The sequence below is a fragment of the Dermatophagoides farinae genome, chromosome 10 (assembly GCF_024713945.1).
Source record: "Dermatophagoides farinae isolate YC_2012a chromosome 10, ASM2471394v1, whole genome shotgun sequence".
In the NCBI taxonomy this organism is placed as follows: domain Eukaryota; kingdom Metazoa; phylum Arthropoda; class Arachnida; order Sarcoptiformes; family Pyroglyphidae; genus Dermatophagoides; species Dermatophagoides farinae.
Window position 1 is genome coordinate 2,147,004 of NC_134686.1, and position 25,264 is coordinate 2,172,267.

General features: G+C 29.3%; 1 protein-coding gene across 4 annotated transcripts in view; it reads left to right on the plus strand.

Annotated features, from left to right (window-relative positions):
• The window catches only part of LOC124491313 (uncharacterized), a 45,924-nt gene extending 30,869 nt beyond the window's left edge, over positions 1–15,055 (plus strand). Inside the window, exons 1-3 of one of the 4 annotated variants that reach the window (XM_075734759.1) lie at positions 1,489–1,826; positions 8,025–9,683; positions 12,204–15,055. In XM_075734759.1, coding sequence (XP_075590874.1) covers positions 8,324–9,683; positions 12,204–12,523 — 1,680 coding nt within the window. In that variant the 5' untranslated portion in view covers positions 1,489–1,826; positions 8,025–8,323 and the 3' untranslated portion in view covers positions 12,524–15,055. Of the gene's footprint in view, positions 1–1,488; positions 1,827–7,119; positions 7,529–8,024; positions 9,684–12,203 lie in introns of those variants that run through there. The other 3 variants (XM_075734760.1, XM_075734758.1, XR_012832458.1) reach the window with 3 other exon arrangements.
• The last annotated feature ends 10,209 nt before the right edge of the window (positions 15,056–25,264 follow it).

Here is a 25,264-nt window from a genome sequence, read left to right on the forward strand (position 1 = left end):
TCATCATCAATTTTTGATATTTCATGTTGATGTTGTTGATTTTATAATACCATCCATATTACAAACACAATATATATGTCTGTGATGATGATATATAAATGAAAAAAAAATATTCGTATATATATATAATACACAAACTTATACACTATCTATATCTATGTATGTGTATACTGATAGTTGAAACTTGAATATTATCAACACCACCACCGCCACCACCACCACCAACCAACCATCGCGACCATCATACACATGATATACACACATACACACACAAACATTTGAAACCCGCCACCAATATGTCAGCATTCAACCAATCACGAATGAATGAATGAATGAATGAAAAAAAAACTACGATCTGAAATAATTCTTCAAAAAAAAAAAATTAATGGTTAAAACAGCAATTATTCCATATGTTGAGAGTAAAAATATAGTAGTGGCAAATGATCCAGGAATGATGTGTGTTTGATGATAAAATATCTGAAAATTTTTTAAATCTTGAAACACAACCAACAAAATGATGATGTTTCAATCATGAATGATCAAACAAAAAAAAACAAACAACCAAAGTCATATTTATTTTTTCATCATTCCAATTTTTCACCAAATAATAAAGATGTATACATTCCAATGTTTGGCCAATGTTTTTTTTTTTGTCTCACACATAAAAATTCTGAATGAAAATTCAGAATTTTACCGGCAACAATCAATTTGAATTTGATTTTCTCATCATAATCATCATCAAAAATTATGTGTGTGTATCTGCGTGTAAGTGTGTGTTTGTGAACGATCAATGAATATAGCGATGATTTTTTATTATTATTGTTATTGTTATGATCTCTACTTTTCACTGTCTATATTGGTCTATGTGTGTTTTGTGTGTGTTTGTATTTATTTCTGCTTTTAATTTCATCATTCGATTCATCCACTTCATTCCAGAACATTTGTTTGTTTGTGTCAAAATATTTTTAAAAAAAAACCAACACAATGAATTATATCTCATCACAACATCATATTTATTTGAATGAATATGATTGATAATGATAATTGTGATGATGATGATGATGATGATGATGACGATGCCGATGATGATGGTGATGATAATGATGATGATCAATTAATAAAGCCGATTACTACTTGAAAAATAAAAATAAAAATAAAAAGTTTCAATGTTCAATTCATTTTTCAGTGTTTGTCAGTGTTTCCTATGAATAACTTCAAGATTTTTGCCATTGATTCACTATAAAAATAAAAAAAAAAAAAATTTCAAGTGTTTAAAATAAAAAAAAACTTTTAAAATTTACGATGACTTTTATGATCATGATCATGATCATCATCATTATGTGAATTTGATCTTTATGTGTCTTTTTTTTTTGTTCCGCATGTTTGTTAGTTTGTTATAAAATTCCACTTTATTTTGATTTTACATTTTATTTTTTTTTTTGTGCTTGTCTGGTTTGAATTTATTTACATATGTAGATACAATTCAAACCATTGTCATTGATGATAATAATTTTAACCACTTCGTGGTTCATCTAATTCTACAACCACCTGGATACACTATGGTGAAAGCAAAAGAGAGTGAACACGTGATTTTTTATTTTATTTTTATTGATTCACATTGACATCTTTATAAACACGTGCAATATTCATAATGAATTTTTTTTTGTTGATTTTGTTTTTCAAATGAACTGTGTTGCTTGAAAATATTTCGATGTCACCGCAATATAAAATATCTGTGCAATGATGATTTTTTTTTTTTTTTTTGTATCTTCTAACATCATCCACATCTGTTGTTAATCTCGACTTGGTTACCATTTTTTTTTTCGGTTTGTATTTTATTTTTGTTTGTTTCCAGAAAAAAATGCAAATTAACAATTTTTCATCCATACGGAAATTTTATCTACCCGAAATGAACGAACGAAAAAAATGAAGAAAAAAAATTCAAATTTCATCATACTGTGTGTGTGTGTGTGTTGAGGTTGCTGAGTATCTGGGAAACATTTTTCCATTTTTTTGTGGTTCTCATAGATTCCATACCATAATTGATTATGTAATTTCTCTCTCTGTCTCTCTCTCCTTCTTGCTTTGTTTTTAGGAATAACCAAATGATGAAATTTTCGGCCATACAAAATTGAAATTCTTCTTCTTCGTACAATTTTTAAAATCTGTAGTTGGTATATATTCTGTGTGTGTGTGTGTGTTTGTGCGAATGTGTATGATTTATATGAATTTTTAAAATTCATGAATGTATACGATGACAACAAACAAACAAACAAACAAACAATGGTTTATGATTTGTGTATTTTGTATGTGATGTTGTTGAATTCAATATTTTTGCACATTTTTTTTCTTCCTTCAAAACGCAAAAATATTTTCATCAAAATATGCCAAAACATTATTCTTGTGTTTGTGTGTGTGTGTGTGAGTGTGTATGTTTTTCCCATCATCATTATTGATATTATTCTGATGATTATGACCATCATGTGTATCGATACACACCAAAAAAAAAGACACCGAATCTAGGATTTTTTTGTTTTTGGTTTTTGGTTTTCAAAAAAAGACTCTCGGATCGAATCTTGATCGAAATGTATACACACACACACACACACACACATCGAGAGAATATAAGCAGCACCAGATTTTTTTCGCCTTGACTTTTGTCGGCAATTCTTATTATTATTCGTTTATAAGATTCCCGGTTCGGTTCTTTATTTTTTTTTTTTGTTTCAGTTATAAACAATCGATGATGCTTAGAAAAGATACTGTTTTTGGTTGACTGGCTGGCTGGCTGGTTGGTTGGTTGGTTGGTTGGTTCTCTATGGTATGATATGCTATGATAGCTTCTCACCAGAAATGAAATTCATCCGACGATGATAAAGCGAAGCAAAAAAAAAAATTCCAAACGTATTTGGTGTGCGAGTGTGTGTGTGTGTTTGAAAATGACATATTGTTTATAATAAATTTTTTTTCCGCTTTTGTCTTTGATGATGATGATGATGATGATCAGCAATGGTTGATTTTTATTTCATTCAATTGTTGTTGTTGTTGTTGTTGTTGTTACTACTTACAAAAAATTGAATGTCGGCGGCAACCATTCTGAGAAACAGAGAAAAAAAAAGGCAACATTTGATATTTTTTTTTTCGTCTTCATCATTGAATCAATTTTCCTTTTTTTTTTGTGTTTTTGGTTTGATTTGGTTTGGCTTGGTTGGGTTTGATTTGGTTTGATGTGGATAGAAAGTGTCAGAATTGAAATAAAATGAAACGAAATCAAAAAAAAAAAATTTTTTTTGGTTTCAAATAATGAAAATGATTTTGTGCGCACATTCACAATTTGAAAGACAATTTTTTATAATCGATTGATTATAACCAATTCATATAGCTGAATTTGAAACCTATAAATGAACTATTTGTTTTTTTTCTTTTCAATGAATAATCGATGATTGATTGATTCATTTCATTTTATCTTGTGCATGTTGTTTTCTTTTTTTATTTTTTGTTTTTTTTTTGAAAAAAACAAAACAAAAAAAGAAATCTTGTCACTCCTCAATGGTCTAAATCTCACTAATCAAAGCAGAAAAAAACATGGAAAGATTTTGTTTTTTCATTGGAATTAAAAATTCAACAAAAAAAAATCTATTTATGAAGTTGAGAGAAAGAGAGAAGAAAAGTCATTTGTAACACACATGTGTGTGTGTGTGTGTATGTCATCCTGATGTCAAAAGTCAACATCAGCAAAGGTAGATCTAATTTAGACATTTTGTTGTTGACCGGCTTTTGAGGCACTTACACACACACACACAGGTCAAAAGGCATTTTTTTCTGAATATCTGTGTGTGTGTGTGTGTGTGTGGTGGTTTTTTTTTCTCAGAAAAAAAGAAAACACAGTTGAGACACAACAACAACAACAACAACAACAACGTTGTAGAACAAAGTTCAAAATAACGAAATCAAACCAAAAACCAAAAAAAAAAACAAAAAACATTCAGGTTATATATATGTATGTGTGTGTAAACACCCCTCCTTTTTTTCTTGTTTCGTTTTTGGATAGAATCTCCACCACAATTAGCATTAGTTAGATAGATAAATGTAGACCTCAAGGCCATCAAAAAAAAAAAAAAATGGCCCCAATCGAAATGGTCATGATGATGATGATGATGATGAGTTTATTCATCCATGACATTATTATTATTATTAATGGATGAGAAAATGAAAAAAAATTTTGTTTTTGTTTGTTTGTTTGTTTGTCATTGATAATCAAACAACAATGAAATGAAATGAATGATTTTTTCTTCCAGTTTATCGTTTCTGTGTGTGTGTATGCGTGTGTTTTGATTAATTTCTTTGGGTATATACTATAATTATTACATAATGATAGGATTTAGTTGAGTTTTTTTTTTTGTTCATTCCAGACTTTTAGCACTATTGTTGTTGTTGTTGTTGAAATAGCCTATAGCGTTTAATATGTTAATTCTTGAATCCTTTTTTAACACTTGGTTCATATGGATAATCTTGTAGTATTCGATGATCATTATTATTATCGATGATGATGATGGTGATGATGGTGATGATGGAAAAGGAGAAGAAGTTCAATGATTTTTTCCACTGGTACTAATTTCAATCGTGATCATTTATATAGTGATGATTTCAATTTTTTTTTTTTTTTTTTTTGAAGAATTTTCAAGAATTTTAATTGGTAGTTAATAAACAACAACAACAACGTTGCTAGGAGTATGGGTTGAATTAGATTGATTAGCCATTATCAGAAGCTATAAAATCATGTATTATATATCAGGTAGCCAAAATGGATGAATAGCAAATTGCTAGTTTCACCAAAAAAAAAAAAAAACATTACATCATTATCTTGCACAATGAACCAATGACGATTGATGATGATCGATATTTAATTTGCATATAGATTAAATCTTGATCTGATCTGATTTTTTTTTGATTGTTTCTAATGCCTAAAAAAAATTCCTGATAATCAAACAATCATCTGATTGATTAGTCATTGAATTTGAATAGCGTGCACACACACATACATATAGGATTTAAATGAGGATTGGCCTTTCACATCACATCATCATTTTGTTGTTTTTTGTTATTTGTTTTGTTTCTTTTTTCTATTTTTCTTTCTCTCCATATTTGATTAGTATTTTTATTTTTTTTTGCTTGACCGTTGAAAATTCCAATGATAAAATATAATTTAATCAAATTCGAATGTCAAAGGCTACGCCCATTTTATTTTATTTTTTTCGTTTGAACCCCCTAAAGCATCATTAATTCAAAAGTTTCTACCCTCTTTGCATTGATTTTTTTTCTTTGCCAGTTTGTTAATCTATAAGATCATCTATTTTTTTTCTGTAGTCAGTCAGTCAGTCAACCAGTTGCCTATATATTGAATTGAGTGAAAAAAAAAAATTTTGTATGATTTGATGTTGAACAGAAATTGATTAAAGTGTGTGTGTGTGTGTGAGTGTGTGTGTGAATGACAGGTCTAAATAAATGCAATAAATTATACCAAAAAAAAGAAGAAAAAGAAGAAGAAAAACATGGCAACAACAACAACGAAAAAAAGGCAAAGTCCACTAAATCTAATACTATCTTCTTGATTTTTTTTTTCGTTATTCAACTCTGCTTCGTCGAAAATTGTTGTGTTGTCAGAATGTGAGAAAGATTGATTTCAAATACAAATCCAAATCCAATCAAGATCATTGCCTTCATAATGATGATTGGTTGATGCAGAAAAAAAAATGCAAAATTCAACCATCGATACGACCTAATCGATAATTTGAATGTTTTTGAATAAAAGAACAGGAATAAAAAACACATCATCATCATTAAATGAGATAGCTGAGATCCTTGTTACATATTTTTTTGTTGTTGTTATTCTGGAATGTAATAAATCAACGAAATATGTGTGTGTGTTTGGCGATTATTGTGTTATTACAAGAAACTAAAATTTGGCTGTGCACAACACTAAGACGTTTGGGCGCTTTTTTTTGTTTCTTGGTCATATTCATCATTTTAATTGCCAAGAATTTTGCAATTAGATTTAGGATTAATTAATTTCAATTAATAATTTCGTTGTTGTTGTAGTTTTTCTTGTGTGTGTGTGTGGAAAAAAAAACAATAATGATGATCCTATAACATACTATAAAAATCTGAATCTGTGAAAATTTGTGCATATGTGTGTGTTGGGGAAAATTAATTTTTTGTTTTCGCATTTAGTTTTGTGATTTTTGTTTGATTAATGTTGTCCATTCATTTGGTCACCTGTTTTTTTTATATTGTCAAGTTTTTTTGTTTTTGTTTACTGATCTAGTGACAATTTTTCATTTTGTAAATGACATGTAAATGCACACACAGTGGTCATCAGTAAACAAGGACCCATTGCAAGAATTTTCTAAAAATAAAACATCTTCATCCACGTACACGCACGTACACAAACGAATGCCATAAAAAATGAGACCATGTCTTTGTCTTTGTTTTTTCATTTTATTCATGCCTTAAAGTCAAAACGAATGACAACTACAACAACAAGATTTGCCCTTTGGTCAATTGTATTTTTTTTTTCTTGTATGAAAACTCAATCCAAATCAATCAAACAAAATCTATACATCTAAATATATATAGAGTTATAAATAAAGTTGAAACGTGAAAAAAAAATCTAACGATTATGATAATCAACGAAAAAAAAAATCAAAACGCTAATATATGATAAGATATTACTACATAGTACAAAAACATTCTGATTTTTTTTTTTTTTTTTTTTTTTTGATATTTCACCGAAAAATAATTTTCTTTTCTAAAATTGTATCTTTTTTTTCTACTCTTCGGTTTAGTTTATATAGCATATAAAATGGTCATTTAAATTCTGTATTTTTTTTGTGCTTGAAAAAGAAAAAAAAACAGGATCATCATCATCATCATCATAAAATAAATTTTCAAACATTGATGAAAAAAAAACAACTAAAGAGGAGGTGTTAATTTACGAGACATCCGCATCATCACCATCATCATCATCATCATAATATAATTTTAGGTGCTAATTAGATTTATTGTAATTGAATAAAAAAAAAGAATTTTCGCATATTGTTCGGTGAAATTGTAAGGCGATTTTTTTTTTTTTTTTTGAGAAGCCAACCTTTTTTTTGATCAAATTCCATGGAAAATATTCTAAATGAATGTTTTACGGCTTTTGAATTTTAAAATTTAAAAATTTTCATTTGATGATCGATACGAAGACGACGACGACCACGACGACAACGACGAACAAAATCAACAGGCAATCAACAAGAAAACAAAAACCAGATCAAAATTGAATTGTCCAGACAGATTTTTTTCTCCTCTGTTTGTTTGTTTGATTCCAATGACATACATATAAACATATTCAATCTGATTTTCGGTTCATTCAAGTGTGTGTTTTTTCTTCGTCTTCTTCTTTTGATTAACAGTTTTTTTTTATTTTCTGTTTCAACTATCTCTCTCTCTCTCTCTCTCTCTCTGGCTTAGTGTGTGTGTGTGTGTGTGTGTGTAAGTGAATGAAATTTGAAACTTTTATTGCCCATTTTTTTCGGTATGTGCATATCTGCTGTATTTTTTTTTTTTTTTTTGTAGCTGTAAAAAACTATAACAAAAATTTTTTTTTTTTTTTTTGGCTTCGGTTCCCTATAGGTTTTGTCATTGGTTTCTCTTGTTCATTTCATTGCTTTGCTTCAGGGGTTTTTGTTTTTTTCTTGTTTTTTGATTCCACTTGAAGCCGGAATGAAAATTTAAAATTCTCAAGAAAAAAAAACCGTTAATTTTTTTTTGTCTTTGTCTTATTTTTCAGAATGAGTTGTTTGTTTCATTTTTGTTTTTTTTTTTTTTTTTGGTTTTGAATTTCCACATGCAAATAACTGGATATGCAGCAATAATAAACACCAGTAGCTTTTTAATCAAGTAGTTTTTTTTGTCTCCGTTTTAAAACTATGATTATTAATCTTTGAATTTTTTTTTTTTTACTCTATTTCCGCTAACAGGACAAATACACAAACACGTGCGATGTGATAAATCTATGAAAATATTTTTTTCTCTTGTAACCGATATACGTCAATTAAAATAAACGATATACGTAAACACACGATCGATAATTAATATATATTCAATCAATCAATCAATCAAGTCTAATAAAAATAATTCTTACGGCTGAAATTTTTCTTGAAAAAAAATTCAATTGTTTGAAGCAATATATTATATCATAATCAACCTAATCATCGTAAATAATTCTAAATAATCAATTAAAGTAAAAAAAACCAAAAAAAAACGAAAAATAATAATCATGTGTGACAGTATGACACCACAGTATCATTTCGCTCAAACAGCGACAACAACATTACCAACATATTTAGGACATAATAATAGTAGTAATAGTCCACCACATCATAATCATAATCATAATCAACATACACCTCCACCACCACAAATACCACCACAATCATCATCATCGTCACATCATCATCCACATCCTTCTTCACATCATCATCATCTTCATCATCAGCATGATCATAATCATAATCATAATCAACCACATCATACACAAACAATGTATCATCATCATCATCATCATCCACAAAATCATAATTCACATCCACATTCAATAATTTCATCAACACATGGTGTCAGTGTTGGACCACCAGTTCCTTCTCATCATCATTCACATCATCATCAACAGCAGCAACAATTACAACATTCAAATCATCATTTAATGATGATGGATCCTCATCATCCACATCATCATCATCATCATATTCTATCTACAGCAAATCCATATGGTGGTCATTTTACAAATGGTGATTTAGCTATCGTAGTCCAACAACAACAACAACAACAACAACAACAACAGCAACATTCAAATTTGCCATTATGTCTTGATAATGGTGGTGGTGGTCGAACTAATCATCTATCATTGAATGCATCACCACCAAATCAACAGCAACAATTATTGTATCCAACAACCACCCATACACCACCACCACCACATACACCTAATCCACAACATCAACCACAATCATCACCAGTATCATCAATTCATTATGGTAATAATGGTAATAGTAGTGGTCAACCATATCCTCGATTTCCGCCCTATGATTGTATTAAAACTGAACCACAACAGCTGATTAAACATTCTGATACACCCACCGGATCTGTTTCAAATAATAATAATAACAATAATTCGATAACACAAACAAATAGTCAGCCAAATGATCCAACTAGTCCATTCTATCCAAATAATACATCAACACCAAATGCTAATGCTAATAATAATTCAGCAACAACACCAACTTCCTGTTCGAATAGTCAACAACAACAACAAGCACAGATTCCATCATTAGCTGCTACAGCACCACCACCATCATCATATGATTGTAGTGGTCGTGGTTCAATAACACCACCATCATTAGATGGTTCAAATGGTGGTTTCGGTAGCTGTAAAATATTAAGCGATGGTAGTATAACACCATTAGGACCTAATTCATCACCATCACCAAATTCATCATTACATCTTCATCATCAGCAACAAATTTATGGAATTGATAATAATGGTGGTGGTCATTCATTAGGAGCCGCTGGTTCGCCGGGACAACAATCACGATCAGCAATTTCATCACCAATTTATCCATGGATGCGATCACAGTTTGGTATGTTTTTTATTTTATTTCATTTCATTTGAATTTTTCCATTAAAAAAAATCAATTTATTACTGCCACCTGTTGTTTGGGATTCAAACTAATTAGATGAATTTAATTGACCAATTCTACGATAGATGGCAGTTTCAAACAACCAATGATAGAAATAAAAACAGAATTTTTATTTTGATTCACAATTATTACGAAATTCTATTCTGTTTGCCAAAATGATAAGCAATAACAATTGATCATTATGTAATGATAATTATTGCCTCTCTCTCTCTCTCTTTCCCTTGATGAAAACTAATGTATGTAATAATAGGCAAGGATTACGGATTACGGTTGAATTTGTTCATTTGTCAAGAAAAAAGGGTGAGATTATCTCTGCTATTAAATTACATTAATAAACATTGATCGTGATCAATGAAATTGATTGCTGCTTGATCAGTGAATAAATAACTTAATTTTATTTTTATTTATTATATTCGTTTCGTGTTTCCGACAAAAATTAAGATGTTATTCGTGATTCGTGAAAAAAATTATAGATTGATAGATTTGAATGAAAAGTTATGGTTAAGTTTGGCCAGAATGATTCTGATGATTATTTCTCAACGATTTCCTATTAGATGGCGCTTATTGTCCGGAATTTTATCTTTCTTTAGAATTTAGAATTGTTTTCTTTTTCATTTTAGAATTTTATTCTTTTCGATTGATTGGAAAATTTTTTTTTCAAGAATTCTTTAGCCGTTTCATCAAATATTATATCTATTAATTTACTCGTTTGAATTGTTGTTTTCATTATAATTCTAGCCAGGACGAATATACTAAAATACACGAATCACGTATTTCAATTCAATTTTTTTTCACATTTCTTATTTAGCTCAAGATAGTTGGAAAGAATAAGAAATTTCTTCATTTTTTTCCATTTCGTTCGTTCGTGAGTGTGTGTGTGTGTGTGTGTAATAACTTTATCGAAATTCTTGAAAAGCTTAGACTTTCTTTTTTTCATTCGGAATTCCATTAACACACACACACATTCATACACATTTATTCTGGAAATAGATAGGTTTTTTTCGCTTCAAGAGAATATATGAAGAAAATGAAATTCTGATCCGTTTAAGATGTATGTATGTGTGTGTGTGTGTGCGTATATCATCAGAATCTAATTCCATTAATAATCAATGGATAAATTAGCAGCACAAACAACGAATGAACGAATGAACCAAATTCTTCTTCTCTAAATATTATTATTTTCAATCCATTTCGATTTCGAATGAGAATTTTTTTATTCTTTGCTTTCAGTTTTCATATATTTTTATATATATGATATTTCTTCTTATTGGTTTTTTACTTTCGTTAAATGATCCACGAGGTTTTTTTTCGCTTTCTTTTTTTTTGGATCACGTTGAAGTATTTGAGGCAACCAGAGGAAAGAAAAAATGAATGGAAAAAACTTTGGAATACTAGTGATACTATTAAAAGATTTATTTGTTCCATTCATTTTAAGTGACATTCAATGATTCTGTATTTGTAGTGTATGAATGAAAATGAAAAAGTTTGTTTCACTTCATCTCACACACACACACACACACACACACAGTCCAATGTATTTTTTTTTTTTCTTTTTTTTCTGGCCATTGAAATGATATTCTACATTCCATTTCAAGTATAGTAGAGTAGAATGAAAAGTAAAGTTTTCAATTCCAATCGGAATTCCAAATTCCAATTCCAATTGCAATTTTGTGTAGATGTGTGTGTGTGTATGTTCATTTCCTGTGAGATTTGTGAGATTTTTTCAAGTTTTTTTTTCTTTTTTTTTCGTTTGCTCGTCGACATTCACAATAGAGTGTGTATTTTTACTATAGGTCTTGATCCATACATTTGATGATGGGATTGGCAGTGCCAAAGCAAAATAAAAAAAAAGAAGAAAAGAGAGGAGAAAATGCAATTTTGGATTTATATTTGAAGCTGTTTTTGTTGTTGTTGTTGTTGTTGTAGTTGTTGTTGTAGTTGTTGTTGTTGTTGGATTTCCTTTTGATGCAAAAAAAAAGTTTGCCAATGCGAGAGAAAGAGAGAGAAACCAATTTCCAAAAGGAATTGAGATGTGAATGAAAAAAAATGTCTCTTTCTCCTGTCTTGCCTTGATATTTTTGCGAATCGAAAATAGAAATAAATGATCAAAACCCATAGGCAAAGAATTGGAATCCTTTTTTTTGTATAAATAACTAGAAAACTACTTAATCCTTGCTCCAAATAGTTGTTTGAAATATTTGGATTCTACCGTTTTGGTTGATTTGTTTTCCGTTTTTTTTCTGTATTTATTGAGAATTACAGAATGATGATGATGATGATGTGATTAGTCTTCATTTTTTTCTCTTCGAATGACAATTTATATTTATTTAGATTTAGTCATTCTATTTTAGCCATTATAGGAATATATTTGTTGGACATCTTTTTCTCTTTTTTTGTACATCATTTACAATCATTTGTTTTGTTTTGTTTTTTATTTTTATTTTTTTCATATATGTCCAGAACGGAAACGAGGACGACAAACATATACCCGATATCAGACATTAGAATTGGAAAAAGAATTCCATTTTAATCGTTATCTAACACGAAGACGACGTATTGAAATTGCACATTCATTATGTTTAACGGAACGACAAATAAAAATTTGGTTCCAGAATCGTCGTATGAAATGGAAAAAAGAGAATAAAACAAAAATTGATCATCAAAATCAACAAGGAATACCGATCGGTACTGGTGGTGGACCACCAGGTTCAAATGGTAGTGTTGTTGGTGGTGGATCATGTATGGATCTAAATCATATTGATAATGGACATCGAGGCTAATAATCACATGCACACACACACACACACACTAACAATTTACAATCAATCAATCAATCGATTCAAATGAATATAAAATGAGAACCTTACTCAGGTCAGTTATTTACACACACACACACATCAACAACCGCTATCTCACTATATGTCATTTATACGTAAAAAATTCATTTATAATAAATCCTATGATTCGACCTCATTTACATACACACACACACACACAATTTTTGTCTCTTAAACTTGGCATTTTTTGGCGCTAAACAACAACAAATATTCTTGACAAAAATAGCGAATACACACACACACACAAACACACGCGTATTGTAAATATCAAACAACAACGATGAACATTAATTAGAAATCGAATTCAATTCAAGATAGATAACAAGAGATGTGTGTCCATTTTTTTTTTTTTTTTGTTTGTTTCATTATTCAAATTCAATTTTTTTCCCCAATTTTAAAGTGGGATATATATATATAGTGCACACATTATGATAATTTCAAAAAAAAAAAATTTTTTTGCACGCCCACATTATTTATTCACACCCAAATGATGATGATTTTTTTTTCATAATTAATATATATACCTGATAACATATTCAACAACAAACAAACAAACAAACAAACAATATACGTATCTCAAAATACACAACATTTTACGAACAATTTACGAATTTACCTGTTGTGTTGATTTTTTTTTCTGGCATTCATCCTTGAAACTTTTTTTTTGCATACTCACACACACACACACACACGTAAATTTTTGGTCCTTGAGGCAAAATAATTCACAAAATATAAATATAGATAGATAGACGAGAGAGAGAAAAAAAACGGTTCAATCCATGAAACGGTTTTTTCCGATGAAATAAATTGGAAATTTTTTCGAAGAAAATGATAACCCACACACAGGCACACCATGTTTTGGGCCCCGTATAATAATCTTAAAATTCGTGCACAAACGCTGCTTCATTTTTGGGCCTCGTGTTAAAGCAGCTAGTCTAAAATTAGAAAATCTCTCTTTTTATTATTATTATTATTGAAGGTTTTAGGGTAACAAAAAAATTATTTGGCCAAAATTTACCTTTGGGTGAAATTTTTTTTTTAACTGATAATTTTTCGGTTCACATTAAATATTCACAACATACACACACACACATAAACTTTAGGTGCAATCTGCTCTTGATTTTCAATTTCCCTTACCTTATTCATTATCACATTTAGTTATCACACAAAGTCAAAATGTTTTTCTTTTTGTTTCGTTTACCTGGAAATTTTTTCAAAAAAAAAGATACACACACACACACAGAGAGAGACCATAGGAAAAAACACACACCAAGAACTAGAACAGTAAAAAATCAATCAATATGACCATTTGATGGCAAACAAAACGTTGTGTGTGTGTGTGTCATCATGATGAAAGTTTAAAATATTTTCAAGTTTTTCAATAAATTTGATTGAAAAAAAAAATTTGAAACATTGATCTGCAAACATATCAGCCAATTTTTCACTCACTAAAAATTGATTCATCATCAAGTCATTGATGATTCATTTTATGTTTCGTTTGTGTGTATGTGTGTGTCACATTTATTTTTTTTTCTTGCTGAAAAATTGTCAATTTTTTTCATTTAAAATAATCAATCATCATTTTTCAATCCATTTTTAATCTATCTATAATATGTCACACACACACACACACACACACACACAGCAACAGAGCCAAGACCAAGAGAATAAACCGAATCGAAACTAATTTCTAATCAAATCCATCCAATTTTGACAACATCATCATGATTAGTATCCATCATCAATATGAAAAAAAAATTCTATCGAATTTGCATAATAATTTTTTTGCTTTCTTGATCATCTGATGTCTAGATCGATCAATCGATAATGAAATTTCAATTTTCTTTTTCTTTTTTTGTTTGAAATTATCTCATAATCTCTCAGCAAAGTAATAATAAATAATCTCAGCCATTCACACAAATTCTTGATCTTTTTTTTTGCTTAAATAATTTTCAAATTTTCTTCAAAATTCATCATCGAAATTAATGTTTAATTTGCACGTGCATTTTTTTATCATTCATCAACGTCATCATCATCATGAACACACACACACACACACGCCCACCATATTGATTAACAGAATTTCGAAACAGAATTTTTTTTTCTCGTCTCTCATTTCATTTTTATCATTTTATTATCAATGAAAATTCACCAATTCTCAACACTAAATTTTTTTTTTGCCCCATGTGTGTGTGTGTGTGTGAGTGGACAAATTTTTCTTAATTTAATTACTTTTAAACATTTTTAATTGAAAAGAATATTCATATTCATCACGTAATTATTATTCTTATCATTATTGTCATTCAATTCATTCATATATTCATAATATATTCATTCATTCATAATATAAATCACAACAACACAATGCCCATTTCGCAGATTAATAATAATAATAATAACAATGGTAATACTACAATTTTTCATTTGAATTCTTGAAATAAATAAAAAAAATATCATTTTCAATTGAAAAAAAAATTCATCAGAATAAAGATTTCATTTTTTTTCGGTGTTTGTTTGAAAATTCTTTACCATCATTCCCTTACTGGTAAGTAGGCAATCATCGATTCATGATTATTAACGTTGTTTTTTTTCTTGAATTTAGAATCGTTAAATCATTGATTACGTTATGACATAATGATAATAATAATAATGTCGTGGATTTATCATTTGATATATGAGTTAATGATCATATTATATAATTATGCAACGATTCTGGTTTTTTTGATTATTGTTCCAACCAAAGAATCCATCATTAACAACAAAAAAACATGGTAAGTCATGTTGTTTACTATACAAAATGACAACATATATTCTTGTTCTTTTCTTTACTATTCTACCCATATTATAACGATTATTATGAAATAGAAAACTGAATAATTGCTGCTTGCTGCTGCTGTTTGGGTGTTTGTTTTATGTTTTTTTTTTGCATTGGTCCCATTCAATTTTTTTTTCTTGTGAAAATTGTGATTCTCATTTGATTATAGTTTCATCATCATCATCACCACTAGTTAGATTAGACAGATTGATTGAGATGAATATATGTTTGCATTTTCCTATCGAATTTCTATCGAATAGAAAAAAAATCAGAATCTATAATTATAGTTGAAAAGCACAAAAACATGAATCGATTGATGATAATTTGATCATCATTATCATCATCATAATCATCATCGATGATCTCAAATTTAAAACTTGATATTATAAATCCTTGTACATCCTATTTTCGTTGTTGTTGTTGTTGCTGTTGTTGTTGTGGATTACACATAAAATTATTCTAGCAAGACAGTTTACAGTGGAATTATTTTTTTTTCTTCTCTAAAATCTTGAAATTTAAATTATACTTTGCATTTGTGTGTGTGTGTGCTATCCATGTCCACATTGTGATTAATTTATGTGGATGCTAATGCAACAACAACAACAACAACAACAACAACGATGATGATGATGTTGTTATAGTTTGTTGGCTAAATTATTTATAATTTTGTTGTTGTTGTTGTTTTCTAGTTTTTGTTGTTGTTGTTGTTGTTGTTCTTGATTAGATTATATCTAGTTATAAGAATCAGTGATAATGATGTTGATGAGAAAGTTCAAATTATACTCTTCATCTATAATTTAAATGTTGTTGTTTCAAATTTTTTTTTCCAATCATCATCATCATCATCATCATTTTTTTCGCCCGGTGAACGAATCCGTTTTCATATGATTATAGTTTCGGTTTTTTTTCATGTGAATAAAACTGGTGAAAAAAAATTCAGAATATTCTTAAATGAAATTCTGGTGATCCATTCAAAATTTTTCTGGTTTAATAAAATAAAGTTCCAGATGCAAAAAAAAAAAAACATTGCTTCAATGTAGCCAAAATAAAATTTTGATGAATGTATGAACCATGGATTTGTTTCATACTCGATTTTTTTTTATACTTCGTTTCTGGTCTCTGGTTTCTGGCTGTACCGATGAATGTTATTCAACAGCCAGAAACTGAAGCATCACTGCTTTTTTTTAATGCCAAACGACGACAATAATGTTGAAAAAATTATGGACATAAATTTTAATATATAAATTTGACATATCTGAACAGAATTGCCAGAGAGAAAAAAAAACTCGATATTCTTCAGCATCTCATCATTTATTTTCATTTTTTCTTGTTCGTACAAAAAATAAAAACTTTGAAGATTCTAGAGATCATTTGAGATGATAAATTGATTTATTCGTTCGATCGATTCGTATTTTTTTTTTCTCTCTACTTGGAAGAATCGATTGCTCAAAGTGAAAGTGAACGCTAACTCCATATTTGTATTGGAAAACCCTATTTCTGTGTGTCGAAGATATCGAAAAAAAATGATGGATATCGTTTAGATTCTTGAAGCAAAAAAAAAAATGTTCGAATGTGCGAGCGAGTTAATGTGAATTTCACACACACACACACACGCTCATTCTTCATCACCATCATCACATCCATCATCTATCAGATTCATTAGTTGATGTCTTGAAAAAACTTTTTTTGCCATTCTTTTTGTTGTCATCATCGTCATTTTTTTGTTTTGCTAGATTCATCAACCAACAACCAGCTAGCCAAGAAAAAAATGAACATCGACCAAAATCTTGAAAAAAGGAAACGAACAACAGAAAAAAAAACAAAACAGAAAATTTGGTGAAAACGTTCAAAATGAAATCGAATATATTAGAGAAATGGGGTACCATCATCATCATCATCATCATCAACATAAGAAAACATTCGTATCGATTGATTCGTTTTCTTATTTTTGGAAGATTTTTTTTCTTCTTTTTTTTGCTTCTTCAATTCCATTTTTTGTTGTTTTTCTTTTCTGATTACACTCGCATTCCATTTTCTCTGGATTTTTTGTTGTTGTTGTTGTCGTTGTCTTTGTCGTTCAGAATGTGACTATCCATGACAACAACAACAACAACAACAAAAAAAACGATGCTGATGATGAGAACCATGATGATGATGAGAGAATCCGGCAGCAATTTTCTCACAGAGTTTTTTTTCTTCTTTTTTTCCTTTTCGTAGATTTGTGCCATGTACCAAAAAAAAAAAAAAAAAAAATTCATGCCACTGTATATCTGAGCAAAACCAAAAAAAAAAAAATTTCTCATTTATTCCATTTTCATTCTTTTTCATCCATTTTCCAACAAATCGAGAATCCATTTAATACTAGAATTTATCCATTTGAATCGAATTTTGAATCTTTTGCTTGATATTCGTATCACACAACATTCAATGTTGTTGTTGTTGTTGTTGTTTTTCTTTGGCTCTGGTGATGAACATTTCTATCGAAAAAAAATTTTTTTTTGTTGTTCTTTTGCTTGGATGCTGATTATTTTTGATGCTGGTGTTCACATTTTTTTCATTGGAATTTTGGATCCAGGATTTTTCATTCGGGTTTTCATTTTCGTAGCCAAAAAAAAAGAAAAAAAAAGATCGACAGTTGTTTCGACAATATATATTCAGGAGGGAGGAAGGAGGGGGTGATAGCATTTTCTGGCACCACTATGGTGATATGTGTGTGTGTGAATGGCGAATGGTGGAAAATAGCGAAATAAAAAAAAAACTTTGGTCCAAAGTTGTTTTTTTTTTTGTTTGTTTGCTTGCTTGCTTTCTCTTTTCCATTTTTTTATTTCCACAATTCTTTTGTTGTTGTTGTTTTTTTTTTTTTGTTTTGGCAGAATCCAAAATTCAGTGAATGTGAATTCAGCTGCGTTTTTTTTTCTATCTGCCAAAGTTGGCCACATTCATTTTCGGTCCAAATCACTTTTTCTTTTTTTTTTCTTCGAAAACTATGGACCAACATTATTATTATTGTTTGTAGAATCGACATGAATTTCTTGCAAAAGTCAAATGTGCAAGTAAGGCAATGTAATAGAATAGTGCACAGGCGCATGAATAAATGCTCCGGATACACATATGTACGGGAAAAAAAGTGGACTATATAGTCGATTCTGGATCAGAAATTTTGAACCTATAAATTTTTTTTTTCGATTTCAATTCCAAGATGTGTATGTGCTTAAACCCGCTTTTTTTCCATTGCTTTGAATATGGTCGAATATTTTTCCTACGACATTGAATTGGGAAAAAATGCACAGAAAGATCTTGTGACTTGATGGAGAAAAAAAAATTTTTTTTTTCTTTCTTCAAAAGTTAATTTCCATAAAAAAAAGTTCGATGTTTGTAAATTAACATCATCATCATTATAATCATCACCAACCATGATTGTAATTACACACCTACACATACACAGACACACACAAGACGTCTGACAATTAACATTGAATCCATAGCTAAACTTTTCAATTATAACCTTTTTTTGCTGTTGTTGTTGTTGTTGTTATTTTACGATTGATGAAATTAATCTGAGAGAAACATAAAAAAAATTAGACCTATACCATCATTATATGTATGGAAATATCAAACATATGCTGGAATTTGTAGCCATTCATTATGATTTGAATAATTTTTCATTTCGCTACATTTTTGTTTTTGTTTTATGCTCACTCATCATCGAAAGGACATAAACCCCTTGTATTTTCAAGGTTTTTTTTCTCTACCATTGTTATTACATTGATTGAAATTGGCTACATGAAAAAACCCTTTTTTTAAAGACAATGGATACATTTGCTGTTTTTGTTGTTGTTCTTCGTCACAAAGAATGTAATGATGATGATGATGATCATCATCATCATGATCGTTTTGATTTACTTGATTTTTTTTCTGTTCAGTTTTGTTCACTATATAATACTTCATAATCATTATTTTATTCTCGAAGAAGAATGAGAAAAAGAAAAACAAAAATGAAATGAAATAAATCGTGATTACAAAACACCAAAGCCATAATTTTATTCACATCATCATCATCATCCAGTGGACGACGAAGCAATTATTGTAGCAAAAAAAACGAAAAAAACAAGATGAAAACAAAGAAATTTGCAAATTACAAAAGAAAAATTATCATCATCGTCACATGATGGATACATTTACTCTGGCGCCAAAATGAAAGGGAAAAAAATGTAGCATTTGTTTCTCATTCAGAATGATGGACAAGAAATGAATATACCAAGAGCAACCTTGTGAAATTCTTTTTTTTTGGCGAAAAGAAGAAAAAAAAAATAAATGAAAAACCAAAAGATGGCCATACCAAAAAAAAATTGTGAATAATTTATGCTTAAACGTGTGTTTGTGCGTGTATGCATAAAGCAGCCATGAACTCTTTTTCTTACGAACCCCTTGGTATTAACTTGTAATTCAAGACGACGACGACGACCACCACCACCACCACCATCATCATTATCATCAACAAAATTGACTTTCTAAAAAAGAATTTTCTTTTCTTTTACCTATCACGCCAATCGACTAAAACAAACCAATTTAGAATACAGAAACAAATCAAATTCTCAGACAAACATACACACACACACACACACACACACACAGTACTAATTTGTTCAAAGTTTTCCATTTTCAACGTTGTTATTATTGTCTTGTCTGTAGTATAGTAGTAGTTTTTCTATTTCTTTAACCGAAACAAAAAAAAAACAAAAACAAAAACAAAAAACTAATCAATATTTTTTTTTGTTCGCTGAACAATTTAAAACTTGAATGAACAGCCAACAAAATTCCAAAATGAATGAACACAATGATTTTTTTTTCAGGATATCCACTACTAATTATAGCTATTGTATATCCAATGTTTGTTGTTGTTGTTTTTCAATGGGTTGAAAATTGATTTTAAAAAAAAAGTTCATTTTCATGATTCAGGTTTTCTTTTCATTTGTGTTTTCAAAACATTATATATTTCAGAAGATAAATTGAAAATTCAGTTCAGGTTATATGTTTTTTTTTCTCTGTGTTTATAGAATCTTATTCGGCTGTCATGACGACGACGACGACAATGACTTTTTGGGATAATGATGATGATTATATGCTGATGATGATGATGATGATGAAAACGTCAATTTTCTCCTCAGGCAAACACTAATGTATAATTAGTTTTTTATCATTTTTTTTTCTCTCTGACAAAACAAAACAAAAAAAAAATTCGGGCTTTAATTTGATTGCTAAGATGATGTGATGGTTGACTGGACAACGACAAACAGCCATACCAATACTTATACCGGTTGAATCGGTTTCAGTCATCATTATATATAGGGAATTAAGAATTGTACGATTTTTTTCACACTTGTGAATTTTCTTTGTAAAATTTTTCTTTTAATTTCTTGATAATTTTTTTTTGAATTATTCAAAAGTGAAAAACTTCATAAACGTTTTTCGCTGTTGTTGTTGTTGTTGTTGTGGTTATTGTCAGATTTCCATTGTATTATTAGGCGTTGGCCATTGTGTGTGTGTCACATTTGTTTGTCCCATGTTTGAGTGCATGTGTGTGTGTGTGACACTCAATAAAGAGCCGAGCACGTTTTATGTTGGAACAAACCAACAATGATAATGTTATAACCTAGTGGTGGGATGGGTTAGTTATTGGACTATGGGGATAGAAGAAAAAACAATAATATTTGTTTTGATTATCATTATAGCAACCATTTTTTGATTTTATATATATTGATATTGATTGATTGATTGATTGATTTTTTTTGTCTTTTTTTCTCACCAATTAGAAAATCGATTAACAACTTTATCATCCAGATTCAATTGCCAATGTTCATTTCATATTGACCGTTAATAATATCTTGTGTTGAATAATAATGATGTGATAATTGAATAATCATCATTATCATCATTGTATTTGATAACAGAATAATTGTTTGTGAGTGTGTGTGTTAAATGATTTCAATTAGACACAAGACAGGCCAGACAACTACATATTGACATCGACAATGATAACGACGACGATGATGACGACAATTATAATAATGATGACCAAAGAAATTAACCCCCATAGAACCAACTTTTGACTTTTAGTTTAGATTTCTTTTTTTTTCTTTTGCGGTTCAAAGAAATTAACCCAAATATTGCCAAACACACTTACACATCAAAGACATAGACAATGATGATGATGATGATGATGATCTTGACAAGTGGTAGTTGAGAGATGATGAGAATGAAAGAAAAAAAAACGATAACGATAACGGTTTGTTATTTGAATTCTACAATTCTTGATTCTCTCGCATAGTGTACCATTCTATTGTAATGTACTTGTCGCCCTTCGTATTTTTTTTCTGCGTTGGGCGACAAATGAATCGTATTATACGATCTCGTTGTTGTTGTTGTATCCAATGATTTTGATGATGATGATGATGACGATCATCATCATCATAGTAATGATAATGATAATGGTTAGTTAGCCTTGATTTCCTATTGCCTATTTTTTTTACTGCCACTGTCTGTGTGGGTTTGTTCCAAAAATGATCATCATCATCGTCGTCGTCGTCTGTCATACATTCTGTTTTTCTTTACGTTTATTAGGCCGGTTTTTTTATCATCTTCCTGGCCATTTACAAACGATAATTTCAAAAAATGAAATCTGATGATAATGAAACTGAAATTTACAAGTGTTGATGATGATGATCCATGAAATTTATGTGTGTAAGTTTGGCCATTGGCGTATGTGGTAGATTTTTCTTTTTTTTTATTTGATTATTTGAGTCTCGTGATCAGTGAAAATGAGATCGTCATCTTTTTTCGTCTAGCCAATGTCTATTATCATCATCGTTGATGATAAATTTTTTTTTTTAGATTCACGGTCAAGATCGAAATTCATTTTTTGTTTCTCTCATTGCCTATCCATGGTGATGATGATGATTATCATTATGATTATGATCCACAATACAATACAAGTAGCAATAATTTTGATTGTTGGTTAAAATCACCGATAATGATCGAATGAAGGGTCAACAACAACAAAATACAAAATGATTGAGTCATTTAAAATTCATTGTTATGTCATTGATTTTGATTGTCATTGTTGTTTTTTTGTTTTGTTTTGTTTTTCAACTACTATTTATTTGGGCAATTTGATTTTGAGGGGAAAAAAGAAACGCAATACCCCATATATATTGGTGGTGAGGACATTTTAGTTTATATTTCGAATGACTCCCGGTATTTTTGATCATCATTATTATGATGATGATGATGATGATTCGATTGCTACCACTGATCCATTCACTATTAGTTTTTATTATTATGATTATTACATGATGATGACGATTTCTTTGGCATTTTTTTTTTTTTTTGTTTTTATTCTTGTAGATCTCGGTTAATAATATTATGGTTATGGTTATGATTATGATGATGAGCGTCATCAAAAAAAAAATATACACTGAATACTTTTAAGTTTTTTTTATTATTATGATTATTATAGTCAAATTAAGAGTCAATGAAAATGAAATATCAAATTATCATCTTTGTCAACAACAATGTAATTGTTCTCTCTCTCTCTCTTTTCCCAGTGAAAATTTCTCGAAGAAAAAAAAATCTCATCATGTTGTTGATATTTGCCTATTGCAAATTCTTTCTGCAAACACACACACACACATACCTTTTTCATTTTTTTTTCTGGATTTTAAATTCCGAATCGATTCCGTAACCTATAATATATGTTTGTATGGAATTTTTTTTTCTCATTTCCTTCAGAAATTTCAAATAAACGAAGGATTTCCTTCTGGTATTACTGAAACTTATGGATCGTAGAAAAATAGAAAGAAAAAAAAACCAGAAAATTGATGGCACAACCCAAATGTGTGTGTGTGTGTGTGTGTGTTTCATTTTGAATTATTCTACTGGCAGTCTATCTATCTATCTGTATATATGGAAATGAAAATAAATTAATGAATGAAAATCCCGAAGAGAATCTGAAATGAATTGTTCGGTTTTTTCATAACAATACACAAAGTGAAAATGATGATGATGATGTTGGCCACCATTGCAAGAATTGCAAGAACAAAAAAAAAAGAAAAAGAGAGAAAGAGAAAAAGAAAAAAAAAGAATTCCAAATGAAACATGACAATCCAAATTGAAAATGAGTGCATGAAAAAAAAAAAAAAAAATGAATTGAAATTGAAAACACGAAACGAAGAGGAAATAAAGGCAGAACCAACGAAAAACGAAAGCCTAGTGAATATTAAGTTGTTTTCTCATTCTCTCTCTCAGTTTATCTATTAATTTATTCCATTTTCATTTCCAGAATTATATATTATGTGCTTTTGCTTTTGGTTTTTTTTTTGGTTTTTATTCTGTCGTTCATTTTGGCGAAATCCTAAGGCCAAAAAATGATTGTCGTTGTCGTCGTCGTCATCGTCATTTCATTTTCATTTCAAGCTAAACAGAAAATCGAAAGCAGCAAAAAAAAAATTCTGCAAAAATGAAGATTAATACTAACCGGAGATGTAATATGACTGCAGCAATTCTCTCTCACTGTGTATGTGTGTGTGTATTGGACCAGAATTGGAGAAAAAAAAATTACTGAAAACTTTAGGCAAAAAAAAAACGCCAACGCGCCAACATGACAATGATCAGAGAAGAAGGCCAGATGAAAAATGATAGTACTTAATTTCTGTTATATCACAGCCAAAAGCTTTTTTTTTTTTTTTTGGTTGCAAGAATTTTTTTTGTTTTGTTTTTGTTTCTGCTGCTGCTTCTGTTGTTGTCATTGTTTTTGTTGTTGTTGTTGTTTTTGTTGTTGTTGTTGTTGGCGTTGGCTTTTATCTTTTTATCGGTTCAATCCAATTTCGATTCCCATCATTGGAGACACATTGACTATTAATATTATACACATACACCCTTGATTGGATTCGTTTTGTTTTGTTGTTTTTTTTTGTTTTTTGTTCCCAAAAAAATATAGATTTTGTCAAAATGCCAGAATAAAGAAAATTCTGTGATGCAAAAAAAAAGAATTTCGATTTTACTTTTATCTTTATCCTATTTTTTTGTCGCTATCAGTATATGAAAGAATATTGGAATTCTAAATTGGAATTGATTTCTTTCATTTTTTTTCTTTCTTTTTCTCTTTCTGTTTTGTGTATATGTGTACAGAAAGAAATAGAGAAAAAATTCTAATCATCCCATGATTTGAATTTGTAAATCTTTGTCGATTTATAAACAACTGACAAGAAAGCCAATCATGCATAATCGAGAAATCCTATAACAATAACCTGATGTGAATCTCATCCATAAGTGAAATGAACAAAATAAAAAACTGTGAATAATATGATCATCATTGCAACGAATTCTGGCTGTTGTTGTTGTTGTTCATAGGATTTTCTTTTGATTCTCGTTTTAGAATCTATGCTATGCTATACAAGCAAGTTTTGTTTCACAACGTTTTTTTTTGTTTGAATTTGAAATTTTTATTTTCAAACAACAAAAAAAAAGAGAAAACAAATCAATTTCTGCTTTGATGAACATTGAAAACTAAATTCATATGATGATGATGATGATGATGATGATGATGGTAAGAAATGAAAAAAAAGACAACAACAAAAGAATTGGTAAATGAACAACTGAATTGATTGTAAAAGAAAGAGAAAAGAAAAGAAAAGAAAAGAAAAGAATTTTCATTTCCTTCCATACAGAATTTTCATATTGTTGATCCTTTTACTAAAAATTTTCTTTTTTTTCCAGGAACTTGGAACATACACACACATGAACACATAAATTATCCAAAAGAATGGAAACTTTTTTTTGTCTTTCTTTTCTTTTCATTGAATGAATGAATG